Consider the following 24663-nt stretch of genomic DNA (forward strand, 5'->3'; position numbering starts at 1 on the left):
GAAGGTCTGCTGCTCTGGTTTGTTTACTTATGGAATGTAAAGTAGTCTTACACTAGCTTCACTGTAACGAGCATCAGGAAAGGATGAGGTTGAGGCTGGTTCTAGGTGATATTTTTTTATAAGTGATGAGCAAGTGTATCTTTTATTAACTGGGAGTAGTTCGGATAAAAAAATACCATGATAGTTAACTCAGTAGAAGTTCTCCCATATCTCTATAACTGGGCATGCAGTTTCTTGGTTTATCAGTTTTCAGCCAGTTCTGAGATTTTGTCAGCATGAATCAACATGCATTTCCACATCAAGCAGGAATCTATCTGTTGGTATCACCAGCGTGGTCTTGGTTTCACATACCAATTTGAACAGAAAGGGAAAGAAAGAACAATGTATTACTGGAAACAGAGCAATTCTACAGGAGTAACTCCATCATGGTGTTTTCTCAAGAACTGATCCAAAACCATGCTCAAACTCTAGCAATTAAATACCATCACATACCTCCTTAATTCCTGCTTTTAAGCATTTTTAAGCACAGAGTGCATTTCATTTATCTTGCCCTTTCTGATGTAAAGTTATTATAAAACAAAAACAAGCAAACAAACAAACAAAAACACAATGGCAAGAAAATATACTGAACATACTCCCACCTTCACAGACTGAAGGAGAGAGTGAAGACTCATACTACATTAGTTACAGTACTCGCTCTCTCCTGGAGCACATTCAGCTTCAGTGATGGTATGATACATGTCGGCCCCCACTGTCATCACCAAGAATGACCTGTAACAGCAGTAGCAGCTGGGCAAAATCTTTATCCCACCTTCTCTGTAGCAGCACAGGAAAAGAAAACCTGTGAATCTCACCCCCAGGGTGCTTGCTGTCTTGTCAACAGCACAGTATGGCAGCTGGCAGCCAAGAGAGACTCAACTGAGAAGGTGACACAGGCCACCATTTGTCCTCCAAACAGCTAGCAAACACTGGAGAATCCATTTGTTGCAAGTGCTTATAACAGGATGGAAATACTGTGAGAGACCACAGCCACCCACCTTCTGTCAAATGTCAGCAAACCAATTCCTTTAAATAGGGCTATCAATCATAAGTGGTTCCCACTGTTACTGCAGCAAGCAGTTCGTCTTTTCTGCACTGTTCACAGCCTGTTTGCTAAGGAGGTCCCAAGCATTCTCCATACCCATCAAACATGGTTTGTTCAGGTCCTCCACTTCCCTCCAGGAAGAAAATACTGCCCCATGAGCTACAGACGTAATACAAGAAGATAGTTTGCTATTTGCCATAACCACAGCTAAAGAGCAGAAATCACCAGAAGTCTCCCCCAAATAACTGTTGGAAAGGGGATAGAAAGAAGGAATCTCATAAAGCATATCAACTATCACAGCAGCTTTCTTCACTGATAGCCCCTCTGCCTTAGAAACCTCTCTTTGCAGAGTGGGAGCAGGAACGAATGGTGGGAGGTGGTTTTGTCCTCAACACCAAAAAAGCTCTTTAGGTGGTCACTCACTGACTCAGAGAGAATGGGGAGAGGAACCAGAAGCTGCAATCCCTTTGGTTTTTAATGATTAGCTTAAAATCAGAGATTATATATGCAAGGCAAAATTAATATTGCTATTCCTATCTCATTCTACTACTGATAATTTCCAGCATCCAATTAGAACTTAATTCAGTTGGATCCAACACCTGTAACTCATGCAAATTGTATCATGAATCCTGTTAAACTCCAGTGTAACAAGAAATAAGCAGATAGCTTTCATTTCAAAAACTTGCACATTGACTACCTGCATGAGCAGTTGTCCTATGCTGAACACTCATGGGCTTAGAGTTCTCCTAAATGTACAGTCCATTTCAGAGGCTAATCAAGAACAGGCAAGCACTAACCAGGACACATACTTACTGATGCAATAAAAAAAAAAGGCTGTAAGTATAGGACCAGTATAGCCAAAAGGATTGCCTCTGAATTAAATTTCCTAAGAGGTTTATCTGATTGGTGAACAATAAATTCAAATTAAGTCCACTAAAATCAATATAACAATCACATTTTGTGTCCCTGAGGAGCTATCACCAGCCAACTGTGAGATTGCAAAAGCCTCAACTTAAATTAGAAGTTGAGATCTGAATGCCTGTTATCATGTTTCAGTGATGGAGTTTTCTTTAAGACCAACTCAGAAAAGCAGACACTATATACAACATGGACCAGGAAGGTAGAGACTTATTGCATGAATTAAGAATGCAGCGTTAGCCTTCACTACAAATTCCTTATTTGATATACAACTTAGTTCCATACACTATTGTCTAAGATAAGGCACCTACAAATACAAGATGTGTCTGTTTGTCTAAAGATAACATCTGTAATTATATAACCAGAAAAACAAAAGGAAATTTCAACTAACAAACAAGGTTATTTCTGTGAAAATAGGATATATTTGAAAAAGCCACAATCTGTCTCCCTTGTGTGCTTGGAAAGAATTGTCCTCAGTGTTCACCCTACCGTTAATTAAGTATTTATTTTCTTGTTTTCCTTTGCACTTTCTGATGAGAAAAGTGCTTTGTGACTAACTCTGTTTCCTTGTATGTCTGTACAATTCTTTTTTTCTTTTATTTTTTTTTAAAGGATTGCAGCCTTTCCATTATTTAAAGAATCAACAACACACAAAAAAAACCAGATGAGTTAACTTATCACACTGAGCTACTTCATAACATTATTACGAATACTACTCTAAAGAAGAAAGTCTAAGGCATGTTTAAAACAAAGTATTTTCCTGTATGGAAAGTCTTTTCTCCCCTTCTTTACTTTTACATTTTTAATTTTTCTTTTCACTCTCTTCATTACTCCTCACATCTATCTCCCAAAGTTGCAATAATAGAATATTCAGAAAAGCTGCTGCATATTGAGAACCCACAAGCCCTTCTGAAGAGCCTTTCAGAGTACCATCTTTGATTTCCTCTACTGGGATTCAGCTTCCTTAAAGCTGCTTCTGAAGCTTGGAAAAGTAGTGTGCATTAAAAATCTACAGAATACCACTTCAGGCAGTCAAGCAGATCTTAGCAGAGCTGTTCACAATCCTTCCTACAGCAGAGAATGCAGACAGTGTACCCAATCTATCATTAATCTTTACAATCACACACAAAAAGTTCATAAGAATGGTAAAGCCAGCACCACACCCCTCACTGAGGGGATAATACAAATTTTGCATGACGCAACCTGACTGAAAAGACCATTAGCAAAATCCCTTTGTATACTGCATCATAGATCTATGTATTATTTACACATAAGATAATTATTTCAGTATTTAATCCTTTCTACTGTGAAATCCATGCAGCTATGTTTCAGCAAGCTTGAATAATCACCTAAAACATAATTTGCTATACTCTGAGGGACTGCATAAAGGATCAGTGAAAAATGACATAGTTAATATAAGGACATTTTGTTTGTAAAGGGCAACCGGCACTCAATTACTGCTTTCAAATATACAACTATTCTACATTCCAAACCAAACACAGTCTAGTCTTCTTGTGATTTCAGGCTTTTTTTTTTCTTCCTATAATGACAGACATGGAACTCTTTAATCTCTGGTACCAAGTTATTTAACAAGGACTACCTTAGCAATAGATATTGTTCTTTATCTTTCCTTTGATTTAAAATGTTAAATTGTTCATACATGGCATTTCAAGAGTTTCTTGAACTATTTTATATAGTTTTTAGGACTAGAAATCTGAATACACAAGTGATCAATATGCAAGTACTGTTCACTCCCTCCCCTTTTGCCCCAAGAAGTTTACCAGTGCGCAGAGCAAGTCTACTGCTTCCAAGATAAGCTCCTGGTGGCCAATTCGCGTGACTCCAAGATCTTCCAGTTCTTGATGTGTAATACGTAGTAGTTGGTCGCCACTAATCTTCTCTCTCTCAAAGTTCTTAATATATTGCTGCAGGCAGTCATCAAGACCTGCAATAACAGGATGGAAGAAGGAAAGAAAAGTTAGCAACATCTTATCCTGCTGTAGAAAATCAAATCAAAATGGACTGGAACCAAAAATCAAGCCAACAGAGGATATTTGTCCTATCTTCAAAATAAATACGTAAACATTACTAACACAAGTAATATAATTTTATGCTGCCCATAAATCATAACATTTGGAGAGCTATGGCAGCTGTGGATTTTCTACCTGTGGACAACACCAACCATTCCTGAAGCCCAAACAGAGCCCTGAATTCTTACAGTATACTGCATTATGAATGCATATCTGACAGTCTCTAATAACAGGTATATTAGCAATGGCTCTATCAGGAAGGGGAGAGGAGAAGTGGGAACACAGGAAAGGAAGACTTTTCTGAGTGCTGCATAAGTTATTGCATTAGTTATTAGAGTACTATAGGAGTCCGGAAACGAGGAAAAACATTTATGCCAGAGGAAAAATTCTAAGACGAAATAGAAGTGTGAATACATTTAATGCAATGCATCCAGGAGCAACAAGCTGTCAGTGCCTTTTAACCTCTCTCCCAGCCGAACTCTGCCATTGCAGGCTACACGATGAAGAGGCACTACTGGAGGTGCCCTCTCCTAGGAACCTGTCCTTTCCTGGGACTCTTGACTAGCAGCCCGTGAAAGGACACGCAGAACAGTGGTGCAATGTCAGAGTGTGTTTTCTACTCCAAGATTGCTTGTACCCTGCTGATCTCCTGTTCTACAGGGCCAGGTCCTGCTCTGGGGCCACCCCAAGTGTAGCTGTTCAGTTTGTGTGCCAGTCTAATGATGTGTAGCTGACTACATGGCTTTGCCTGGAGCAAAGAGCACTGCAGAGCAAGAGCACACACCTCTTCCCCACCAGTCCTTGCCTCAGAGGACCAAACCAGCTCAGGGAAGCTCTGCAGCATGTCCATCTCTGTGCCAAGGGGGTAAGAAAGACTCCTAGTTTTGCAGGGGTCTACCTAAACTTTGCACCACACTGAATACCCTCTGATGGAAGAACACAATTGCTACTGAGTAGCAGGATTTGAGAAAAACCCTGAATGTATTAATTTAGCTGCGTCTTCAAAGATTGCACCTTTCAGATGGCTGTCTTCAAACAACCACAACCAGCACATATCTCCTTTCCTAATGATGGAAAGGTGTCTGCTTATTAGGTTGCAAGGCAGTGAGAACATTTTTGCTTGCTAATCAAAATGCCTGAAAAATCTCAAGATATGTGGAAGAGCAAAGATCTATCTGGCTGCTGAACAGGAGACTCACAAGAGCCTCAGTGTATAGCATAAGGCTTCTCTGAAGCTGGTTTTGTAGCATTTTCTTTTCTCTTTCACCCCCTTTAGGGTGCAGCCACACCTCCAGAGTCTCCCACAAAGGTGTTGGTGCTGCAGGCAGGCAGGGTTGCTCCAGCCCTGAGCACACCAGCACAATCTTCACATGGCTTAAACTTCTGGAATTCACACACCAAAACTAAACTACAAGCAAACATGCTATAAACAAAATCCTCCAGTCTAAGAGACCAGAAATTCTCATGAGCCAGTTCCAGCAGCCTCCAACCACTTTCTTCCAGAGCTTGCCACCTCATTTCTTGCTTCTCCAACAAAGTCACTTAAAGGTTTTCTTTAACCAGCCATTGAGAGCCATGCCTTCCATTCACTTGCCTTTTTAAACAAATAGATGCTCAAATCATTTGCATACTCTATTATAATAGCAGAGAGCAACAACGAGAGGCTGAAAGAGTTGGGGTCATTCAGCATGGAGAAGAGAAGGCTCTGAGGATACCTTAGAGTGGCCTTCCTAAAGGGGGACTACAGGAAAGCTGGGGAGGGACTCTTAGTCAGGGGGTGAACTGATAGGACAAGGAGGAATGGCTTTAAACTGAAAGAGGATAGATTTTGGTTAGATATAAGGAGGAAATTCTTTACTCAGAGGGTGGTGAGACACTGGAACAGGTTGCCTCTATAAGCTGTGCGTGCCACATCTCTGGAAGTGTTCAAGGCCAGGTTGGATGGGGCTTTGAGCAAGCTGGTCTAGTGGTAGGTGTGCCTGCCTACGGCAGAGGGGTTGAAATTAGATGATCTTTAAGATCCCTTCCAACTCAAGCCATTCTGTGATTCTATAATCAAGTTACACACCTTGCCATGCAGCTCTCAAATGTGCTTGACTGGCTTGAGAGAAGCTAAAAATTGCTCCATAAGCCACCAATAATGAAAAATACAAGTGGTTAAATTCTCATTAAGAGCAATGACATACAAAAGCTTTTATTCTCCTTAGTTTCATTCCCCTACAGACTTGGCTACGAATTACCAGAACCACCAACATTGATCCATAAAAGGACTTTGTTGCCAAACACATGCACAGAACAGAAGACAGGAACACTAAGGTCAAAACACCACGGCCTGATGCTTTGTGGTGTGCCACACTATATTTTTGGTATTTTTTCCACTTTTTACTTAACTAATGAATACTCAGGCTTTGGCCCTTAGAACTGCTTTTAAACGAAAGTACTGTTTCACTGTAAAACACTACAATACACATATATACAGTGTGGTGTACAAGGAAGACCTTAATGTCTTTTTAAGACACCACTGCTTCAGAACATGTCAAAGAGCATGAGTCCAAAAGCATTTCAGTGGGCGCCCTTAACTCATCCAAATGCTGCCATTTATTTTACACACTAGGTAATGTGCACTACTATTAGCAAACAGATAAGTGGCAATACAATTCAGTTATTCTTTTCTGCCTGACACCTGGAAGAAAAGCTATTTACCAAGTCCCAGTTCTGTAAGAACTCACTTAGACATTTAACTTGCAAAAGAAAATAATTTTCTTTCAAGCCTTTTTGAATCCATTTGACTTGTTCTCACTTACACGCATACACAGGATACCATCATCATGAAGTATATGGTAAGAACCTTCTTGATTTATCCATATTTGTACCTATTTTCTTCAAAAGCACTCTTAAGTGCAAGTTTTCCATTTGGGAAATTAATTGCATGACCTATGTTACAAGCACCGTCTCTTGTACAGTGACATTTATTTTTTGAAAGAAATTGAATATTCTTGACAATGAACAAAATGGTTCATCTAAAATATATTAAAAATAGACTGTAGATGTGCTTTTGCTAAATGACTAAAAAAAGACAGCAGTAAGTACTTCTGATATGCCTCAACATAAGTCCCACACTGCTTACATAGACTTCTGAATGAGAATAATGCAATTAGAATATTGAACGTCATCAGGTTTCAAAAAAAATGAATTCCCAGTAAGAGACTAGCAGCACAAATCCAGAATAAGACGTGACAGATGCACTTAATAAACACTTACGGAAAGTTAATTCTAAATAAAGCCAATATTCTTCCTCCACCTGCTATCTGTGTATTTTTGTCATTCAGACGTAATATAGACAGATGCATATAGTTCATATAAGGTAAGAAAAAAAAATAAAGAAAACAAAAATATTACTGACAATTGCTTGACTCACCAATTTCATAAAAAACAGATCCAGGAAAGAACAAAATAATTTAACTGTAGATTGCATGACATTTTCAGAATAGCTTGCCACAATTACTTCCCCTCACTCCCTAAATAGAATATTCTTATTAAAAGTCATTTATTTCTGTCATTTTTTTTCTTAATTAAAGACCACTAATTCTTTCTGTAAACAAAACTGCGCACTGATAGGGAGTACTAACAATACAAAAGGGCAGTCAGTGCTCCTCACCCACATCTTTCATCCTCCCAGAGCCACTGCAGACAGCCTTGTTTGCCAGCAGCAAGTGAACTGCAGGGAATTGGCATTCCTGGCTTATGATGCCATTTGACTTGGGGCAGGACAAGATATACCAAAAAACATCAAGCACCTGGGCTCCATCAAGACACCCTGGAAGCCAGCGTGGAAAGCACAGATTTCTCTTTTGCAATACTGTCTTAACTGCATCCACCCAACTTCAGTGTAATAGAAATTATTCTGTCATGCTCTGCTCTTCTTCTATGCCCGGATGCTCTCATATTCAAGGATATCATACAACTCACATACTACAGGAAGCCCAGCAAATAACTCAGTTTGATGGACTATTCCCTATTCCTGGCCATGGGTGCAACTGAGGTTGCCAAATACTTAGCAGTCCTGGATATTTCAAGAACAGCAGTTTTTCTACAAAAATCAGGTTCATTATTTTGTTATGGATGTATAAGGTCCCATAGGATATTGAAGAGGTTTTGTGACATCAATGAACAAGTAACAGTCTCATATACAACAGCCCCCCTCCTCCTCAAAATAACCCCAGGATATTGAGTATATGTAAAGGCACAGGTGGTGGTATTTTTTTTTTTTTTTTTTGAAAGAGTCCTCAAGTCTCATGCTCCAGCAATATCACAGACTTCCCAGGAGGCTAACTCTTCAAGAACCACTCCCCCATGCAGGATGCTTCCCACCTGAGTTTTCCAGCCAGGGAGCTTGGCAATGCTGCCTAGATCCCACTACTGCACTCTCATTACCCAGCCAGTTTGATGGGGGTCTAGGAGAGCAATTAAGGTGGGAAGATAATACATTGCACTTTTTGTCAGCCAGCATCCCACTGAGGTATTCTGTGAGCAGATATACTGTTCTCTGCATTAACAGAGAAGGAGCAACTCTCTTCATTAAGTTTAAAGCAAGCTCTGCCTTGTGTAACTAAACAAATAACAAGCAACAACAAAGGTAAAAATAAAATAAAAAAGCCACTCCAGAGGAAACTGCTTAGAAGTCTGTGCTTTTAACATCAAAAGAAAAAACTTCTCTAGAAAAGTTTCTCTTTCAAGCAGAACACAACATAGCTGTTTTCTTCCCTACTCTGTCATTGAGTTCTGCCTTCTGTGAGCCAAGCCAGAGTTCATCAAGTCATTAACAGTTTTTAATGGCTCATTGATGTGAAATTGTGCAGATTTCTATGCAGTCGATTCCCATTTTTACAATGGCACAATAGAAACTGATAAGATTTTTTCTTTTTTAACTCATATGATTTTCTGGAATAAGATTGCATGATGCAGTGCTACCCTCAGGGGAAATCTTCCATGCTTGCAGTCTTCTAACTAATAACACAATCGCACACTTCACGATCCCTCTGAGGTATTATCTTATTTTCCAAGTGTGTAACAGGTTATCTTTTGAAACAAGCAAGCCAACAAACAAACCTGTAATTCAGCACCAGAATAGGTTATGCACATCTGTAGTAAGTCAGTTAAATGACCCTCTCTATTAAATACATCCTCCGGTTCTGATCCCACTATCTACTCTGCAAGAAGTGTTTCCTCTCCCCTCTCTGGGACTGTTCCTGTAAAAAGTGAGCTATTTGCTGAGCCTGTAACAGAAGCAAGGGTAAGGACACTGACAGTCTAAAATATGGATTAGATGTACACAAGCACGGTGGCAGTGCATCTTAGTTACAGCAAAGGTGCAAATTTGTTTCTTCTGAAAACCCAACCAATTTAGATTACCCATATTGTGTGTAAGTGGCTCCTTAAGAGATCAGTGCACCCTTAAAAAAAGTATTTCAAATGATGATAAATAATCATCGTTTTCTACGATTAGATCCCTACTCTAACCAGCTACCCAGATATACATGAGAAAATACAGCTGTAAAAATAGTGGCAACTAGGTTCCCCAAAATTTTTCCCCAAATTGGTGGGAAAGGAATTTTTCCTTAGGATTGGAAAAATACAATGAAATGACAGAGCGTGTGTCCTTATTAGTCTTCTTTCCAGTTTGGGGTTAAGGGAAATATGAAAATTACAGGTGTAGCCATCATACCTGAAACTTTGACAGAGGAGTATTTTTTTTTATGTTCCCTTGGTGAATCAGAATGAGAATGTAAACTGACAACTTCCCTTGGTATGTCCTTGTTCTGTAACCCCAGCAGTTAGCCAGCAATAATGTGCAGACAATACATAGAATTATTTTGCATGGGAGGGGAAAACACTCAGCTTTCTTAAAGTGACAGGTTTGGGGACTTTCTTTGCTTTAAATTTGAAGCAAACAAATTCGCCTTTCAATCTGGGAACAGGAAGACTGTGCCCTACCTGAACTCCATTAGTTTCACACCTTAACAAATGTAAATTCAGGCAATGGACTGTAGCACAGAATTTAACAAGTCATTAGGAGAAAAAAGTTTAAATTCTAGTTTAACATAAACTGGGCATTTAGATAGCACTATACAATGCCTTTTCAGATTGTAAACTATTATTTACAACATTTTTACCCAAACTAGCATGATGGAAGGAACTGGCAAAACATGAAATGCTCAAAAAAAATCCGTTGCTTTCTCCTTTCTCACCAGTAGACGTGCATTCAATTTAAGTCAGCTACTCTTAAGGACTGACTACATGTGGGTTCACTCATGTCACACGCCATTTTTCAAACTTAAATGTCCAATTGAGTTCCTGATAAGTTAAAACTGTGCTATCGTTCACACGTTTGCATCTAGGCTTTATCAATCTGAGGCTGGTGAGCTACTAATGTATTTGCTTTCTTTATACAAAAAGAGGCTTTCCTCATGCCAAGGAGCAAGACAATAAAACAAAATTTCTTCCTGTCTTCCAGCTCAAGAAGAGATCTGCTCCTGGGTACGGCCAGCAGCCCGGAGCAGGCAGTTATCCCTTCTCCAGCAGCTCTCACCTGGGATACACACTCAGGTGTCCTCCACAGGGGAACCACAGCGTGAGGCAAGTGATAAAAAAGGGCAGGTTTCACCACAGTTTGTACATGGGAGATGTCTATTCCCCACCTCAGGGATGTTTCCTAAATTAGGGTCTGCAGCACCTCCTAGGTCTCATATGTGACAAGCAGATGTCACAGTTGTCAGTGCCAAATGACAAAGCAGAGACCAGAATGCATTTAAGTGCTGTAGATGGCAAATGCCCACTGAGGATTGGATGGTAGCAAAAAAGTAATGTCCCGTCCCAGAGAAGCACTGCAGGTAGAATGGCAAAAGAAACAAGAGAAGCAGCTTTCATTCTGGATTGAGGAAAAAATACAGTATTTTTAAAACTGAAAAATAATAATAATAATAATTGCAGGCACTGGATTTATTAATGAAAAAAATGCCAAATTGCTGAATTACAAGAATATTTACAAAACAGCAGGGTAATCACTTTGTGTACGGGTTATCTGCAATTCCAGGCAAAAACCCTCTAACTATAAGATGTATTTGTCCATTACTCCAAAGAATTATTCACTCCCTCTCTCACTTGCTCCCTCTCCCTATATTAGTCAAAGAAAACTCAAAAAGCATTTTAAACAAACATTAAAAGTGACTGAAGGAGTAATTATTGGGATCTTCTCAAACATAACATACTTATTCATGGAATACAGTATAAGATGTTCGTCATGTGCAGCTTAGGGCCGGGTTGTTTATTTATTTTTTTTTTTAAACTAGGAACCTAACTGTTGATAGTCAAAACAGTAGCTAAAAGATGCTGCTAACTGAAATATACACAATTTATTTTAGGTAATGAAAGGAAAATAGTAAGAAAAAAACACTATATCCACTAGACATATACCACTGTCGCCAGGAAAGCATGTTAAATTGCTAAATTTGTTAATTATTTAAATTTAAATAAGGAATGAAGAACTTTTAGTTCAGAAGATGTGAACTTTTAGACAGAAGATGTGGACATGGAAACAAGAAATGCAACCATAATGTAGCCTCTCCCGAAGGTATTATGAACGCTGAGATCCTGGCTAGCAGACAAGAGGTGCTGCATACAGCTGTGAGGTAAACACAGAAGGCACCACACTGGGCTCCTGAAGAGATGCACAAAATATCAAGTGGAAATAGAATTATTTTTTAGATCTTGCACTGTACTCTGTATTTAAGGTTATTGCCAGGAGAAGGGTGCAAAGGCACTAGTAAATAAGGAGAAAGAGTTATGCCAGACGAGAACCGAGGAGCCAAAGAGAGCATTCACGAAGGTGCTGGGTTGAAACCCAATTTGGGGTGAGAGAATTACTGTCCCAAGCCAGTACTAATTCTGTAATTAAAAAAACCAAATCCAGTTCTAGTAATCTAACTCTTGAATGTCTGCAGTTTCCGTGCCTACAGATACAGTCTCATTTCACAATCGTGAGCTCTTATGAGACCTGGATAAATATTCATTATATGAGAGTGTTGGCAATAAATGGCAATTTTGTTCATCAAAAAACTGCAGAAACACCAAGACTGAACAGATCGTACCTGGCTCATCAACAGCTCTGCTTTAAAAAAAAAACTTGCGTGCTGAACAACTTTTAAAAGGGTTTTATTGGAGGAAAAAAAAAAAAAGAAGTTAAAACAAGGAGGAGGAGAAGCAGAAACTATATATATAGACTAACTACAAGCATGATTTAAAGATATACAAGACTGAACCAGGTGCAGTGTCGAACTGGGTCTGTCTGGGATGGCATTAACCTTCCCCAGAGCAGCCCACACAGCGCTGCGCTCTGCATCCGAGGCTAGCACAGTGATGGCATCGCACCCATGTCCTGGCTACTGCCACCCACGTCCCAGCTATAGCCGAGCAGCACGGGCACGGCATCCAGGCCCCCTCCAGGCCGCTGCCAAAGGGCAGCAGGCTGCGGATGGGCAAGAGGCGAGGAGGGGACGTTGTCAGGACAGCTGATCCCAGCTGACCACTGGGGTATCCCGCACAGTGTAGTGATCAGCAGTGAAAGCTGGGCAAGGGGAAGGAGAAGGGGGGGGCTCTCATTAAGGAAGCACTCATCTTCCCAAGCAATCACTACGTGTATTGAGGCCCTGCTTCCCAAGATGTGGCTGAACATCGCTTGCTAATGGGAAGCAGAGAATGTTTGTTTTCTCTCTCTTTGCTCTGCACCGCCTTTGCTTGTTTTTCTTTCTTTTCTCTTTACTTACATTGTCCTTACCTCAACCTGTGAGCTTTTTTTTTTCACCCTCATCATATTTTCTCTCCCTCCTCTTCCTTTGAGGAGGGGGAGCGAGAGAACAGTTGTGGTGGAGTTCAGCTGCCCTTCAGGGTGCAATGACCACAAGTGTCTAATAGGCCAAGTTTTCAATAAAATCGGTCCTTGCTGTTAGACTACTTAAAATCAGGGCTTATTATGAAAAGTTAGGCTTGTTAATTATGAGAACAATATCCAGCATTGTGTTTATAAATGTAATCATTCATATTTCTCCAGGTGCTTTTTTGTTTCCATTCTGTCCATCTGCATACTAAAGCCAAATCTTTACACAAGCACATATGAGTTTTGCTAAATATTTGAAATCTTAAAACGTGGATAATACTGCAACATCCAACATCGGGCTATATTTCTATGAAATTCAAGGATTAGTATCCCTGATTATCAATATTGTTCTCCATGTAAGAGGTTATAATTATTGTTATATTTAGGACTCTTATTATTGGATTACAACGATTACATTGTTCAACTCCAGCTGTGGCCTTTGCATACCAGAAATGCTGAAGTGTGCTGAAAAGTTAGTGTGGCTCCTAATGGCAGCGGAAATCTCTTTGCTAGTGGAAGGGAGGGGAGCTTGCCAAACAACCCACAGCATCATTAAAAATCAGGAATTCCTCAAATGAAGCTAATCAAAGGAAAGCATGCACTGCTCCTGATAAACACTACTACATCCAACTGGAGGGGCATAGGGCAGGCATAATGAGGATGATAGAAAGTGTACATTCATCCTCAAAATTGAATGTATAAAATGACAGATTTTAAATTCAGACTTAGAAGTTCAGTACAATTTGGGAGGCATCTAGGGATAAACTAGAAACATCTGAACTGTAAGAAATCTTTCTTTCTTTTTCTTTATGAAGGAATCCCACTTGTATTCAGAACAAAGAAGAGCTAGGCTGACTGAGGACAGGGAGGTTTTTTGTTTGAATACTGTACTGTACCAGGACCAGAAGTTCTCCAACAAGTTATCCAAGCATCATCAATATTATGAAATTAGAAACAGTAAATGTAGAAACAGTAAATGAAATACTCCCATAAAATTTCACAGAGGAAATCCCATCATCTCAAGGAGACATGGCCCTGACACAAGACCCTTGATAAACTGTTTTTTTCCTCCATGAAATTCAAGCTGTTTAGCTAATAAAGGCAGATCCCTGAACAGCTAGCTTTATTTCTACTGTTTCACTTGGCAATTTTCACTCTCACGCAATCTCTCTCCTCGCCTTTCATCATGTGTACTCCAGTTTGCAGATAACCTCAAAAAGGGAAGTCTTCTTGGGTACAATCAATCTTTAACTTCTTCCTCAAAGTACCACTTTTGTCTTCCAAATATCACATGCAAACTAAAATATATTGCAACTGTTCTGGCATATAGGCTTTTTTTCAGTCAGCATTATAAAATTATGGTCCTAAATACCATTCACTAAAATCTACTTTATCTATTTGTGTTTCATAAGAATTTTTATTTTTATCCTCAAATGTTCCCATTTTTCCCCCCATGATTCCCTGTACATTGGCCTGCATCCCTAGCCCTGCAGGGATGTTTTCTAAGAACTTGCTACCATACATCAAAATCTAAAGAGTAACCTCCTTGCTAATTGTTTTCCCCTAAAATACAAAGCAATTTTTGAAAGAGCACAAAAAAGTTTCTCAGTATGTGTTCTGACTTTACACTTTCTAGAGGTTTCTGTTTATACTGGTGCAAAGCAACTTTGCAAGATTAAAGTTTACAAAGGGAGCAACTGTCCATCCAATGACAGCATGTGCCTTTATTACTTCTCCAGTACGTCTCTCAAGGATGCAGTAAGAGTAATGATAATAAAATACACTGAAGGCAGTACCACCTGGTTCAAGCCCAGCACCAGCACGATGGTGCCAGAGCTGGTGAGGGCGCAGTCTGCCCAAGGCAAACCCACGCTCCATCTGGTCTAGCTCCAGGGCTGCAGCTGCGACCACACTTATGCTAATTCACAGCCCCTGCCCAATGAAGAATTCTGCACCACACAGGGATGATAAACTAACAAGTTCCCAAACATGACCACAAGCATTGAAATGCAACCACCACATCCCCCAAGGATGGAAGGCTTTGTCTAAATAGGTGTGGTACCGGCTTCTCCAGCAGCTCAAAGGGACTGCGAAGCTGAAACACCCCCTCAGGACTTGAGATATGAAAGTCCAATTTTCCGCAGCTTTTTCACCATCTCCCATGATTATTTGCAGCTGTGCTTTACATGATCACATACAACTATAGGAAGTGCAAATCCGTCAAGTGTCCAAGCCTACAGCAGGCACGCAGGAGTGAAAGCCTCTCCAAACTCCAAGTGAACTCTTGCAACGCCCATGCAATTCCCAGGCTTGAAGCTTTCTTGAGCAGAAGTTCGCACAATTCAGCACAGTGTGAGATTTGGGACGGTTTTAGGGTTGTGGGCAGAAAAGCTGTACATCCCCCTCCACATGACAAAGAAACATCTGTAACTTAAAATCACTGGTCGAATACTTTGATATGCGTAGGAGTGCCTTAAGGAAGAAAAGGGAAAGCTATACTTCTAATATTCATCACTTCCTTACAGCAATACTTTAGATGTCTCAGCAAGCATCCTACATCTCCACAAAATATAAATGAATCATATATTAAAGGGCAAAAAAAAAAAGTATAACATGTAAGACAGTCAAAAGATGTTTATGTAAGCCAAGCACACCCCTGACATTAACCAAGTAAGTAAATAAGTACTGGTTGTTCTTTCAAATGCCTTTGTATGTTTGCATCTTTACAGAGTGCTCTGGAGCAGCCACATTAAACACACTGTTGTTGTCAGAAGAAGGGCCCTCCTCTTCTCCCTCCCTCACAGGGGCTAATATATGCTATTACGCAAAATAGTCAAATAAGCTCTGCCACAGCCTTTATTATAGTTCTTCACCACGAAAGCCACCTTTGCTGCCAAGAATTTGTTAAGCTAGAATGTATCTTTTTGGAGCAAGCTGGAACATCATGTCCCTGAAGAAATAGTACAACAGTTGTCAGAGCTATACTTTACCTCAGTACTGTAGACTGCTTCCCACCATTGCAGAAATCAGTTACTAGTTTAGATAAGCCTTCAAGATTTATTTGGTGATGCCGTCAGACAGTCTATGGATCTCATAAAGCACAGCAGCTTGGCTAAAAGCAAAGCAATTCATTTTGCAATGCAAGCGATGCCTCAGCTTTGTCCTGCTGACACTCAACCTCTCTCCAGAGCAGTGGTAGATAAGATACTAGGCTTGACTGGGAATGTTTACAGGATGGCTTCCATCCATGCTCCAAGTTATTCTTCCTCTCCCAACATTTGATCTGCCTTCCAACATGAGCAAGACCATCCAGTGTACACAGGCTCTGTCTGCTTTCCCCCAGGAGGGATTTCAGTATTAAGACAGAACCCTAGTGGCATTACCTGTAACTAGACAGAACGTGTACAAATAACTTCACAAACAGCCTTACAACTTTATTACATTCTGATACGCACAAATCCCATCTATGTTAAGAAGTCAAAAACATTTCAGTTTTGAGCTTCTTGGCTAAGACAGCCTGCTACAAATTATATCCAAAGCAGAAACCTCTATATAAAAATACATGCAAGGACAGCTTTGAGTGCCTGCTCTTCCCAAGTCTCTTTCTCTCATTAAAAGAGAATAACATATACCATAATGTAAAATTTATAATATGAACTGTAAACCTGCAAATTGGGAGTGCAACCCACATAACTCGATCATGGGAAAATACATTTGTTAGTTTTCTATTTTCTTTGGCAATACACTTAAAATAATGTCATCAGCTTTGCATAAGTTGTAAATACATAAAAAAATCAACCAAAATCTGTTGTAGTGACACTACAGTTACACTTTTGCTAGTTTCTCATTTTGCATAATCACACATTAATTGCTCATACAATTTATCCATATGAGAAAAAAGCAGCAAGCAGGAATTAGATCCTTCAGACTGAATTTATCTACAGTGACATTTTAGTCTCTTTCAAGTCTCATCAATGTTATATCCCCAGGAAAGAGAAATGAATGTACACGTGGAAAGTAATGTGTGCACGCGTCACACAAAATTAATAACAATTTGTTTTTAACTATTGACTGCATAGCACTAAATCAATGACACAAAACCTCTGTCCCCAAAGATTTATGCAAAGACAAGATGAGGTATTTCATTAAATGTTAATGTTACATGATATATACATTTGTGCAAAATACTGCAGTTTAGTGCTGCTAAATGTACATGCACACACATTTACTTAGCCAGTGTAGAGGTCTAATGCTGGGAATACCTCAAGAAAAAGACTGAGACTCCACCACTTTGATACTGATGCAGGAAACATTCAGAATTTTTGATGGGAAGGTGGAGGATGCACACCACTCTCAACCTCCCAAGCAACTAATGCAGAAAGAGGCCAGAAGCATCACAGAAAATGAGTCATCAGCGAAGGCTCCTAGACCCCTACTTGTATGGAGCCATCCAGAAGGCAACACAAGACAAAGTGATGCTCTTGCACATTTTGCTTAGATGTACTTGCAAACAGCCTGGCACGAAGCCACATGGGATGTATGGCAAACTAAACCCAAGAACATGTTTAAAGAGACTGCAGTTCCACACGCTCTGATATATTGTTGCCATAGCTTATTAAATAAGGAGTTTTGTCACTGAATGCATTCTGACCTTGGTTTTCTTTGAGTGATCTTCATCCTTTCCTCTGCAACATCCCCAGCAGGCAGAATTAAATACTTGTATCGGTCAATATGGGATAAAGTGTCTCAGTTGTGGATATCCCTGCCCATTTCCCCAAAATATCACCAAGAGGTAAATGCTGTTTAAATGCTTCCTGTGTTAGCTATATGTAGCCAGTGGTAGTACACTTCTAGGTCTTGTTGAGTATCTCCTGCCCATTAAAGCATTGTTCACTTATTATTGAAAAGTACTAGAAAGGGTACTTAGTATAAAATACTTAGTATTGTGCTAATAAATGATCAAGACCTAATCTAAAGCTGGAAAAAAAGTACAAAAAAGTAATCGGAATTTTCACCCTGCAGAGTTTAAAAGAACTTGTTATATGCCCTGGGGTTTTGTTCGCTTGTTTGTTTTACTGCATGAGATCCCTTATTCCATATTTACTCTTAAAAGCATACCTGAAATATAGGTTAGATGACATTTCAAGTAATCATAAAAGCTGAATAAATTAATAGCCTTTTGATCATAGAAATTCTGTCTAACTTCGCATGCCTTCCTCCTTGTCACTAAAGAGTAAAGGAAACAATTGTCCCTGTTACCTGCCCCAGAATTCTCTGGTCTCATTAAAAATAAACTTTCTGAGCCTCAGTGGGACTTAAAGAGAGGCACTTTTGAGAGACAGAGGACACATTTATTTCCAAGTACCTGTTCTAAGGTATCAAGTGTGCCATTTTGAACATTGTTTCCAAATGCCAAGTAGTCTGTTGGACACGTGTCTATCAGCTATATTCTGATCTTGCACTGGCACCCTCATGCTTACATATTATTTCAGCCTCCTATAATAATTCCTTAACACTCTTCAGTTCTTTCAGGATCTTTTTGCTAACTTGAACTATTTCATAAATAACAGGCCTTTTAATAATAAAGCATGCACAAAGTTAAGCACTGGTAGGCAGGGACTGGAAAAATCTCATATCTATAAAGGTACAGTGCCATTCTGCTTCTCATGACAGGTTCTGCACTGCTAAAGAGCTGGTTCTCTGCATAATGGCCAGTTTCATGACTGTAATACAGAGAAAAGTGGAAAAGGGAAGTGGCTTCTGAAGCTTTAATATCTTCACATTAAAATTCAGGCAAACCGCTGTTATATTTTTGAAAAGAAAAATAACAGCATGACAACTTAGGACAAGCCAATTTCTCAGGCAGCACTTCTCAGTTGAGAGTTATGGGCAGAAGGCAGTTCCCTTCACTGGAGTGGTTCTGCACAACACACTGCCCCAGCACCTCATCTGGCAGCCAGATGATTCAACTCCCTGAAGACCATGGCCTTCTGCCCAGCTGTCCAGGCTCCTTCACCTGAAGGTACAGCATCCCCACCTGCAGCCCACTCCCCCAGGAGCAGAAGTACTAGGAGCTTTGCACAGCAGCAAGAATTTAGCTGGCAACTCCTGAGCACCAGTGAGGCAACCCTTAACAAATGAAAATCTCTCACATGACTCAAAATACCCTGCCATAATACTCTGCCGGGAAGGCCACGTGGACAACCTGCGATTACAGAACGATAAGAAAATCTTAACCATGGGCAAGATTTTGGTGAGAACACTAGCCACCATCTTCAGCAGATGGGAAGGGAAATCTTGTTAGAATTCTCAATAGGACAATCTGTCTTACCACCAAGCTAGAGGCTGCATAAAGACCAGGTATTTTTTGCCTGTATTAAAACAACTCTCGTTTCTTCTTTTCCCAGTGCCACCACCAGCAAAAATTTTCCTCAGCACATCTGCTATGTTACCAGCCCAACCTTCTCCCTCTCTTCCTCATCTCCTCCTTATTCTCTTTGCAGCTACACAGTAAATGGGAAAAACAATATTATTCTAGGAGCCATTTTTCACTCTCCTCCTTCCCCTTGCATGAGCCAAGGTCAGAGTCTCCTGCAGCACACCACTTTCATAAGTGGCAAGAGCCACAGAGCAGACTGACAAGACCCTTGAGAATTTAGCTGCTGCAAAAGAGCTGCTGTTAACATCAGTGAAGCCACCTGGAGAGTGTGTTACTACTTCCACCTTACTGCTGCTACCTAGAAAATCTGTGACTAGCAGCAGAGGTTTCAAAGTCATCCTCCAAGAATCAGGCTGGCAATATCGTGGTGCCCCAGCTCCAGACAGAAACCAACGTTTCTTTTACACAGATATACACATATATACAAATTCAACCTTTGAGCAGCCTGCAGGGATCCTCCCTCTGCATCAGGAGGAGAGCTGCATCTCCATCATTTGCAAAGAGATTTTATTATGACCTGTTCACATCATAAGCCAGTCCTTGGCAGTCGAGCCACGCTTTGACTTCCAAGCGTTCAACAGGAGATCCTGTTAATGAAACTCTTTTAACCAACACTGTTCAGGTAGAGAGCAATTCCTTAACATGTGTCCCACAAAGGCTGAGTACCGCATTAGTGTTGGGCCCATCTTCTCTGACACAACTTGACACTTCAGTCATATGTTAAGCTCTGAAGCATCTGTTCCATAATAAACTGTTACACTCTTGCCAAGAACCTAAGCACTGCCTTTTGGATGAGTATTGCTAAGTTGCAAGCCATAATTTAATACTCATCTGACATTGATGGTGACCCAATGTTTAATGGAGCTTAATGCTCTTCTGATGCCACTGATTAAATTATTGCTCAGTAGTCCAGTTTCATAATCTACAATTTGCAAGGAAGCAAGACAGATACACAGAAACTGTCTCCTCTCACATCAGTGAAGCAGCTCACTGGCAGGGAAAGGTCCCCTAATTGAAGTTATAGGTAAGTACACTAGAGTGTATCATTCGTCAATACAGAATTTTGTTTAGATGCTTGAACCCAATTATATAATTATGAAAAAGCAAAACAGGAGTTATTCCCAAGTGCAAGGGGAAAATATGGGTAAAAGCCTTGACCCAGCATGTGCAATGACTTCATAACATCCTGAGCACTGTCCAGGAAATTCAGTGCTCTGGCCAACAGGAGTTTCTATTCATTTTCCCCCCACTAGGTTGTTTAACAGTTTGGTCCCTGCTTAGACACAGCTGTGCAAACAATCTCTCAGTGTTTGGCCCGATGCTATTGAAATCCATCCCAAAACGTCTCTCCCTTCCTTTTTGCACATAGGATGAAGAAGGCTAATTTGGACACAGGATTATAGGCTTTCACTAGTCAAACTTAAATCTGTAGATACTAACATTTTTGAAAGAATTGTACAAAGTAAACTAGCAGGTTTAAATTTATACTTAAGACAGCTGGTAGCAGCAGTGCTTTCTAAACCATCTCAAGAAGGCCTACACACATCTTGAGGGGGGAAAAAAAGCACCCTGAATGTCCAAACTTTTAAAAACAAATAAAAGATATCAAAGAAAAACAATAAGAAAGTAACTATTTAAAAACTTTTTTTTTTGATTAGAACAACTAGAACAAATTTCTGAATGCACAGACATAAAAAACAGAAATTGCTTTTCTTAGCTTCTGAGAAAGTCAGCCTTTCATCCCAGAAAAAACAGATGAACGGTGTCAGTATAAAAGTACTTTTGCAGACTATTCATTATTATACTATTTTCACAGCTATTGGCAACCCAGAAACATACCACAATCAGTAGAGTAACTAAGGACTAACTACACTTCAGTTGAATGCTAGATACTATCAAGAATGCAATATTTACACTGTGAAAATAGAAAAGTCAAATTCAGAAAATCCCCAGAGTAAGATTTCCAAGGTATACGTATCTGAGCTACACTGTAGTTCACAAATATGGGCCTCATTTCTGAGACTGTGCATGATTTTAACTTCAAGCATGTAAATACTACAGATATTAGAGCAGCTCGCTCTAGTGCTTCATGTATGTGTGAGTTTGCACATCTGCTAGGCAATGAAGCTCTAATTCTACTGGAAAGCTGCAGAGTTACTTATGTCCATTCTCCTGTCAGTAGGCAGAGACTAAATAGTTTAATTGATATTATGGAAACCTCAAACCTAAGCATGCACTATACAGTGTCTCTCAGAAGTTAAAGTAATTACATTAGAGTAATGTGAAAATGTCAAAAACTGTCACCATTTGGAGATTTAAAAAAAAAGAAAAGCTTTTCCTTTATACACATGGTATTACCTAGCACAATATATATGAACATGTTCCAAAATTAATTCTAACAGAGCTTTATATAACCACAAGGCCTAAAGACCTATTGATGTCTTTCATTACTTTGGTATTTATCCAGAAATTCTTTAATGTTGGTAGAATAACTCAGTTCCCATTATTTCTGAATTTCATATTTTCCCATGTTATACGTTAGGGGAAAACAAACAAACAAAAAAAACAACAACAAACAACATCAGCTAGTGTTTTGAACATGCAATAGCTGGTAATTAAATTTCAAGGAGTTAATCTCTGCACAGAACTTCAAGATCTAACATGCTACCCACAGGAAGAAGCTTTCCAGCCCAAGTCCTACAGTGAATTTTCAACAGGCAAAGAGGGTCCCAGATATCTACCCATGAGATGCTTGTAGTATCTGAAAGGTTTCTGAGACCTTTAGATACTTTGCCAAGAACAAATATGTTTTTTAGGATTCTAAAATATTTTTTTTAAGAAAAAAATGTTTAGAAATATTTTTAGGATTTTAGGAGGCACATACTATCCTTCTCTTTTTCAATAAAATTTTGTTTTGGAGTGGAGAGTCCCCTACACTCTATTTAGTTCTAGCTGGCCTTTTTTATTTGTGTCTTACTCTTCAATTTTTCCTCCCCCAGTGCCTAGCACCAAGGTTGCACTTCAGCTAGGCCTGCAGAAGCTGTTTTTTTCTTCGCTGTACAAAAGAAGCTAAGCTCCAGCATGGAGCAGAAGATTTTCTTCTGCAAACAAAACTCTCATCATTCAGCATCCTCTAAATGCTAACAGAAAAATTTACTCCATCAGCATGCAGGAAAAACAAAATAAGGTATTGTTTTTCCTGGTCAGGTTCCCACAGTTACCTCTCAAAGAAAACTTCACCCTTCAGCATTTGTAGGAAGCGAAAGTCTATTTTCCTGCATCTCTGTTTTTCCCAGGACCTGTAAAAGCAGCACTCACCCCCTGGGGTCCACTGCCTTTCTCCACAGGCGGCTGAGGCAAGGAGAAAGAAGTGTCTCAAATCGGTCCCAACTTCATCAGTGCAAGGGAGACCAACAGCCCTCATAAAAGCACAAAAGTCACCACTCTCTCATCCTTAATTCCCCCGCGCTAACTGCTGCTGTTTCCAGACAACACCTTCCCCACCCATGTCTTGCAGACTGGGTGCTTGGGGCCCTTCACCATGCTGCTTCCAGCTGGGGAAGACTTCAGTGGGGCTGTCCCCAAGTTGTACCCAGCACCTGAGCTTCCCCATGCTTCCACCAGACTGGGGGAGAAGCTGCAAGCATCCATGTCGCCCTTCTTCTGGCTTTCGCTCAATATTTCATCCGAGGCATCTCCACAGGTACAAAGTTGTCGGTGTGCTCATTATTGGCAATGCTGGCAGAAATCCCCAGAGCTTGAGATTGCTGTGAAGACTTCTCCCACAAAAGCCTGAAGCAGGTCTTTGTAATTTAGCAGCTCTTTGCAATAGCACATGGAAGGCTACAGGTTGACAAGCAAAGTTTCACTAATATTTTCCATTCAGAGTTCCCCAGAATATGCCATTGAATCTGAGTGTTTTCTTTGAATACTTTACACATTTTGTATTTTTAGAATATAGTGACACAAAAATTATTTTGATTAGATGCCCATTTTGTGCAAGGGATTAGATCTCTATCTAAGAAAAAAAGGTCCTGCAATTACAGACCCCCGATGACATTAGCTATTTTATTGTTATTTGGATTTTCTTTGTGTATCTGGCTGAAAACACAAGCAAAGGCTGTGTTTCAGTATTTTGAGGAGGTCTAAGGCTGATAAATCTTCCTTAAATTTATAATTGAGAGATCTTGTTCAAGGCAGTCAACAGTCTACTCCAAACAGCTTTTTAAGTCTCTAACTACCACCAGGGAAGAAAAAGCAATTCAACAAACGTGCAGCTCTTATAGAGCCAATGTTGTATCATACTTACAGTATTTAATGAAATAGCAGACCTTTAGAAAATGAGAAATCATTAATTTCAGTCGTGAGTAAAATTATTCACCTTTGCACTAAACACTAAAAATGCCTAAACATTTAGAGGTGGTAAGTGGATCTTCCAGACTTTTGCTTGACATTTAGGATTATTTTATTGCTACTTTGAGATTTTAAGGGTTTAAAAATATTATTTCATGGAGAAGAAAATGTAGCTTGCTTGGGCCAGTAATCCAAACATTTGAAATTGCAGCAGTCCAAGTAAAACAGTTAAATGGCAGGGTTTTTTTTCCCCACTTAATTACAATTATTTTAAACAAGCTTTGCACTAGTGACTACTGCTAATAAGAAAAGACATGGTGATTAAACGTTTCATGTCCTTTAATAGCTAATCTTAAGTGCTAATGAGTATTCAAAACATGACAAAAACATCAATTGTTACAAAAGTTCCTTGCTACACTGTAAAGCAACTAATGCACTTGACTTTTTTTTTTTGTTTTGCTGGCGTCAGAAGCAGAGCCTTACAGGGCTGGTAGCTGAAGTTCAGGCCACATGGCATTACTCATTACATGACAGCCGCGTAGGACTTCACAGGCACTTCCTTCAGCCTGCCTGCCCACAGAGGAGGCTTTCTGACCTCCCTCTGCTCCACACAGCCCATACTTCAGTCCACAGGCAGCTGCCAATTTAACAAATCTAATTAAAAAGACAATATTAGCCCCCCCCTTGCCTTCTACAGATAACCCAACCCAAGAGAGATTTCTTTGTTAGCGTGAGTTTACCACGCCACACGCTTTTTCTAGACTCAGGCCTCTCTCACAAGCCAGGTAATGTCACCTCTGGTGAGCACATGAATAACGCATTAATGCCGCAGGAAGGCACAGGGCTAATGTAAGAGATGCCTCAGACCGCAGAGCCGCCAGCATTAGCCTGCTGCACATCTGCTAAC

General features: G+C 39.9%; 1 protein-coding gene across 8 annotated transcripts in view; it reads right to left on the reverse strand.

Moving 5' to 3' along the window:
* The window catches only part of CNKSR2 (connector enhancer of kinase suppressor of Ras 2), a 223225-nt gene that overhangs the window by 182010 nt on the left and 16552 nt on the right, over positions 1–24663 (reverse strand). For all 8 annotated transcript variants that reach the window (XM_080587949.1, XM_080587946.1, XM_080587948.1 and 5 more), the window contains exon 2: positions 3784–3947. In XM_080587949.1, the coding sequence (XP_080444075.1) occupies positions 3784–3947 (164 nt within the window). The remainder of the gene's footprint in view (positions 1–3783; positions 3948–24663) is intronic.

This window comes from Anser brachyrhynchus, assembly GCF_964034855.1.
Source record: "Anser brachyrhynchus genome assembly, chromosome: 1".
NCBI lineage: Eukaryota > Metazoa > Chordata > Aves > Anseriformes > Anatidae > Anser > Anser brachyrhynchus.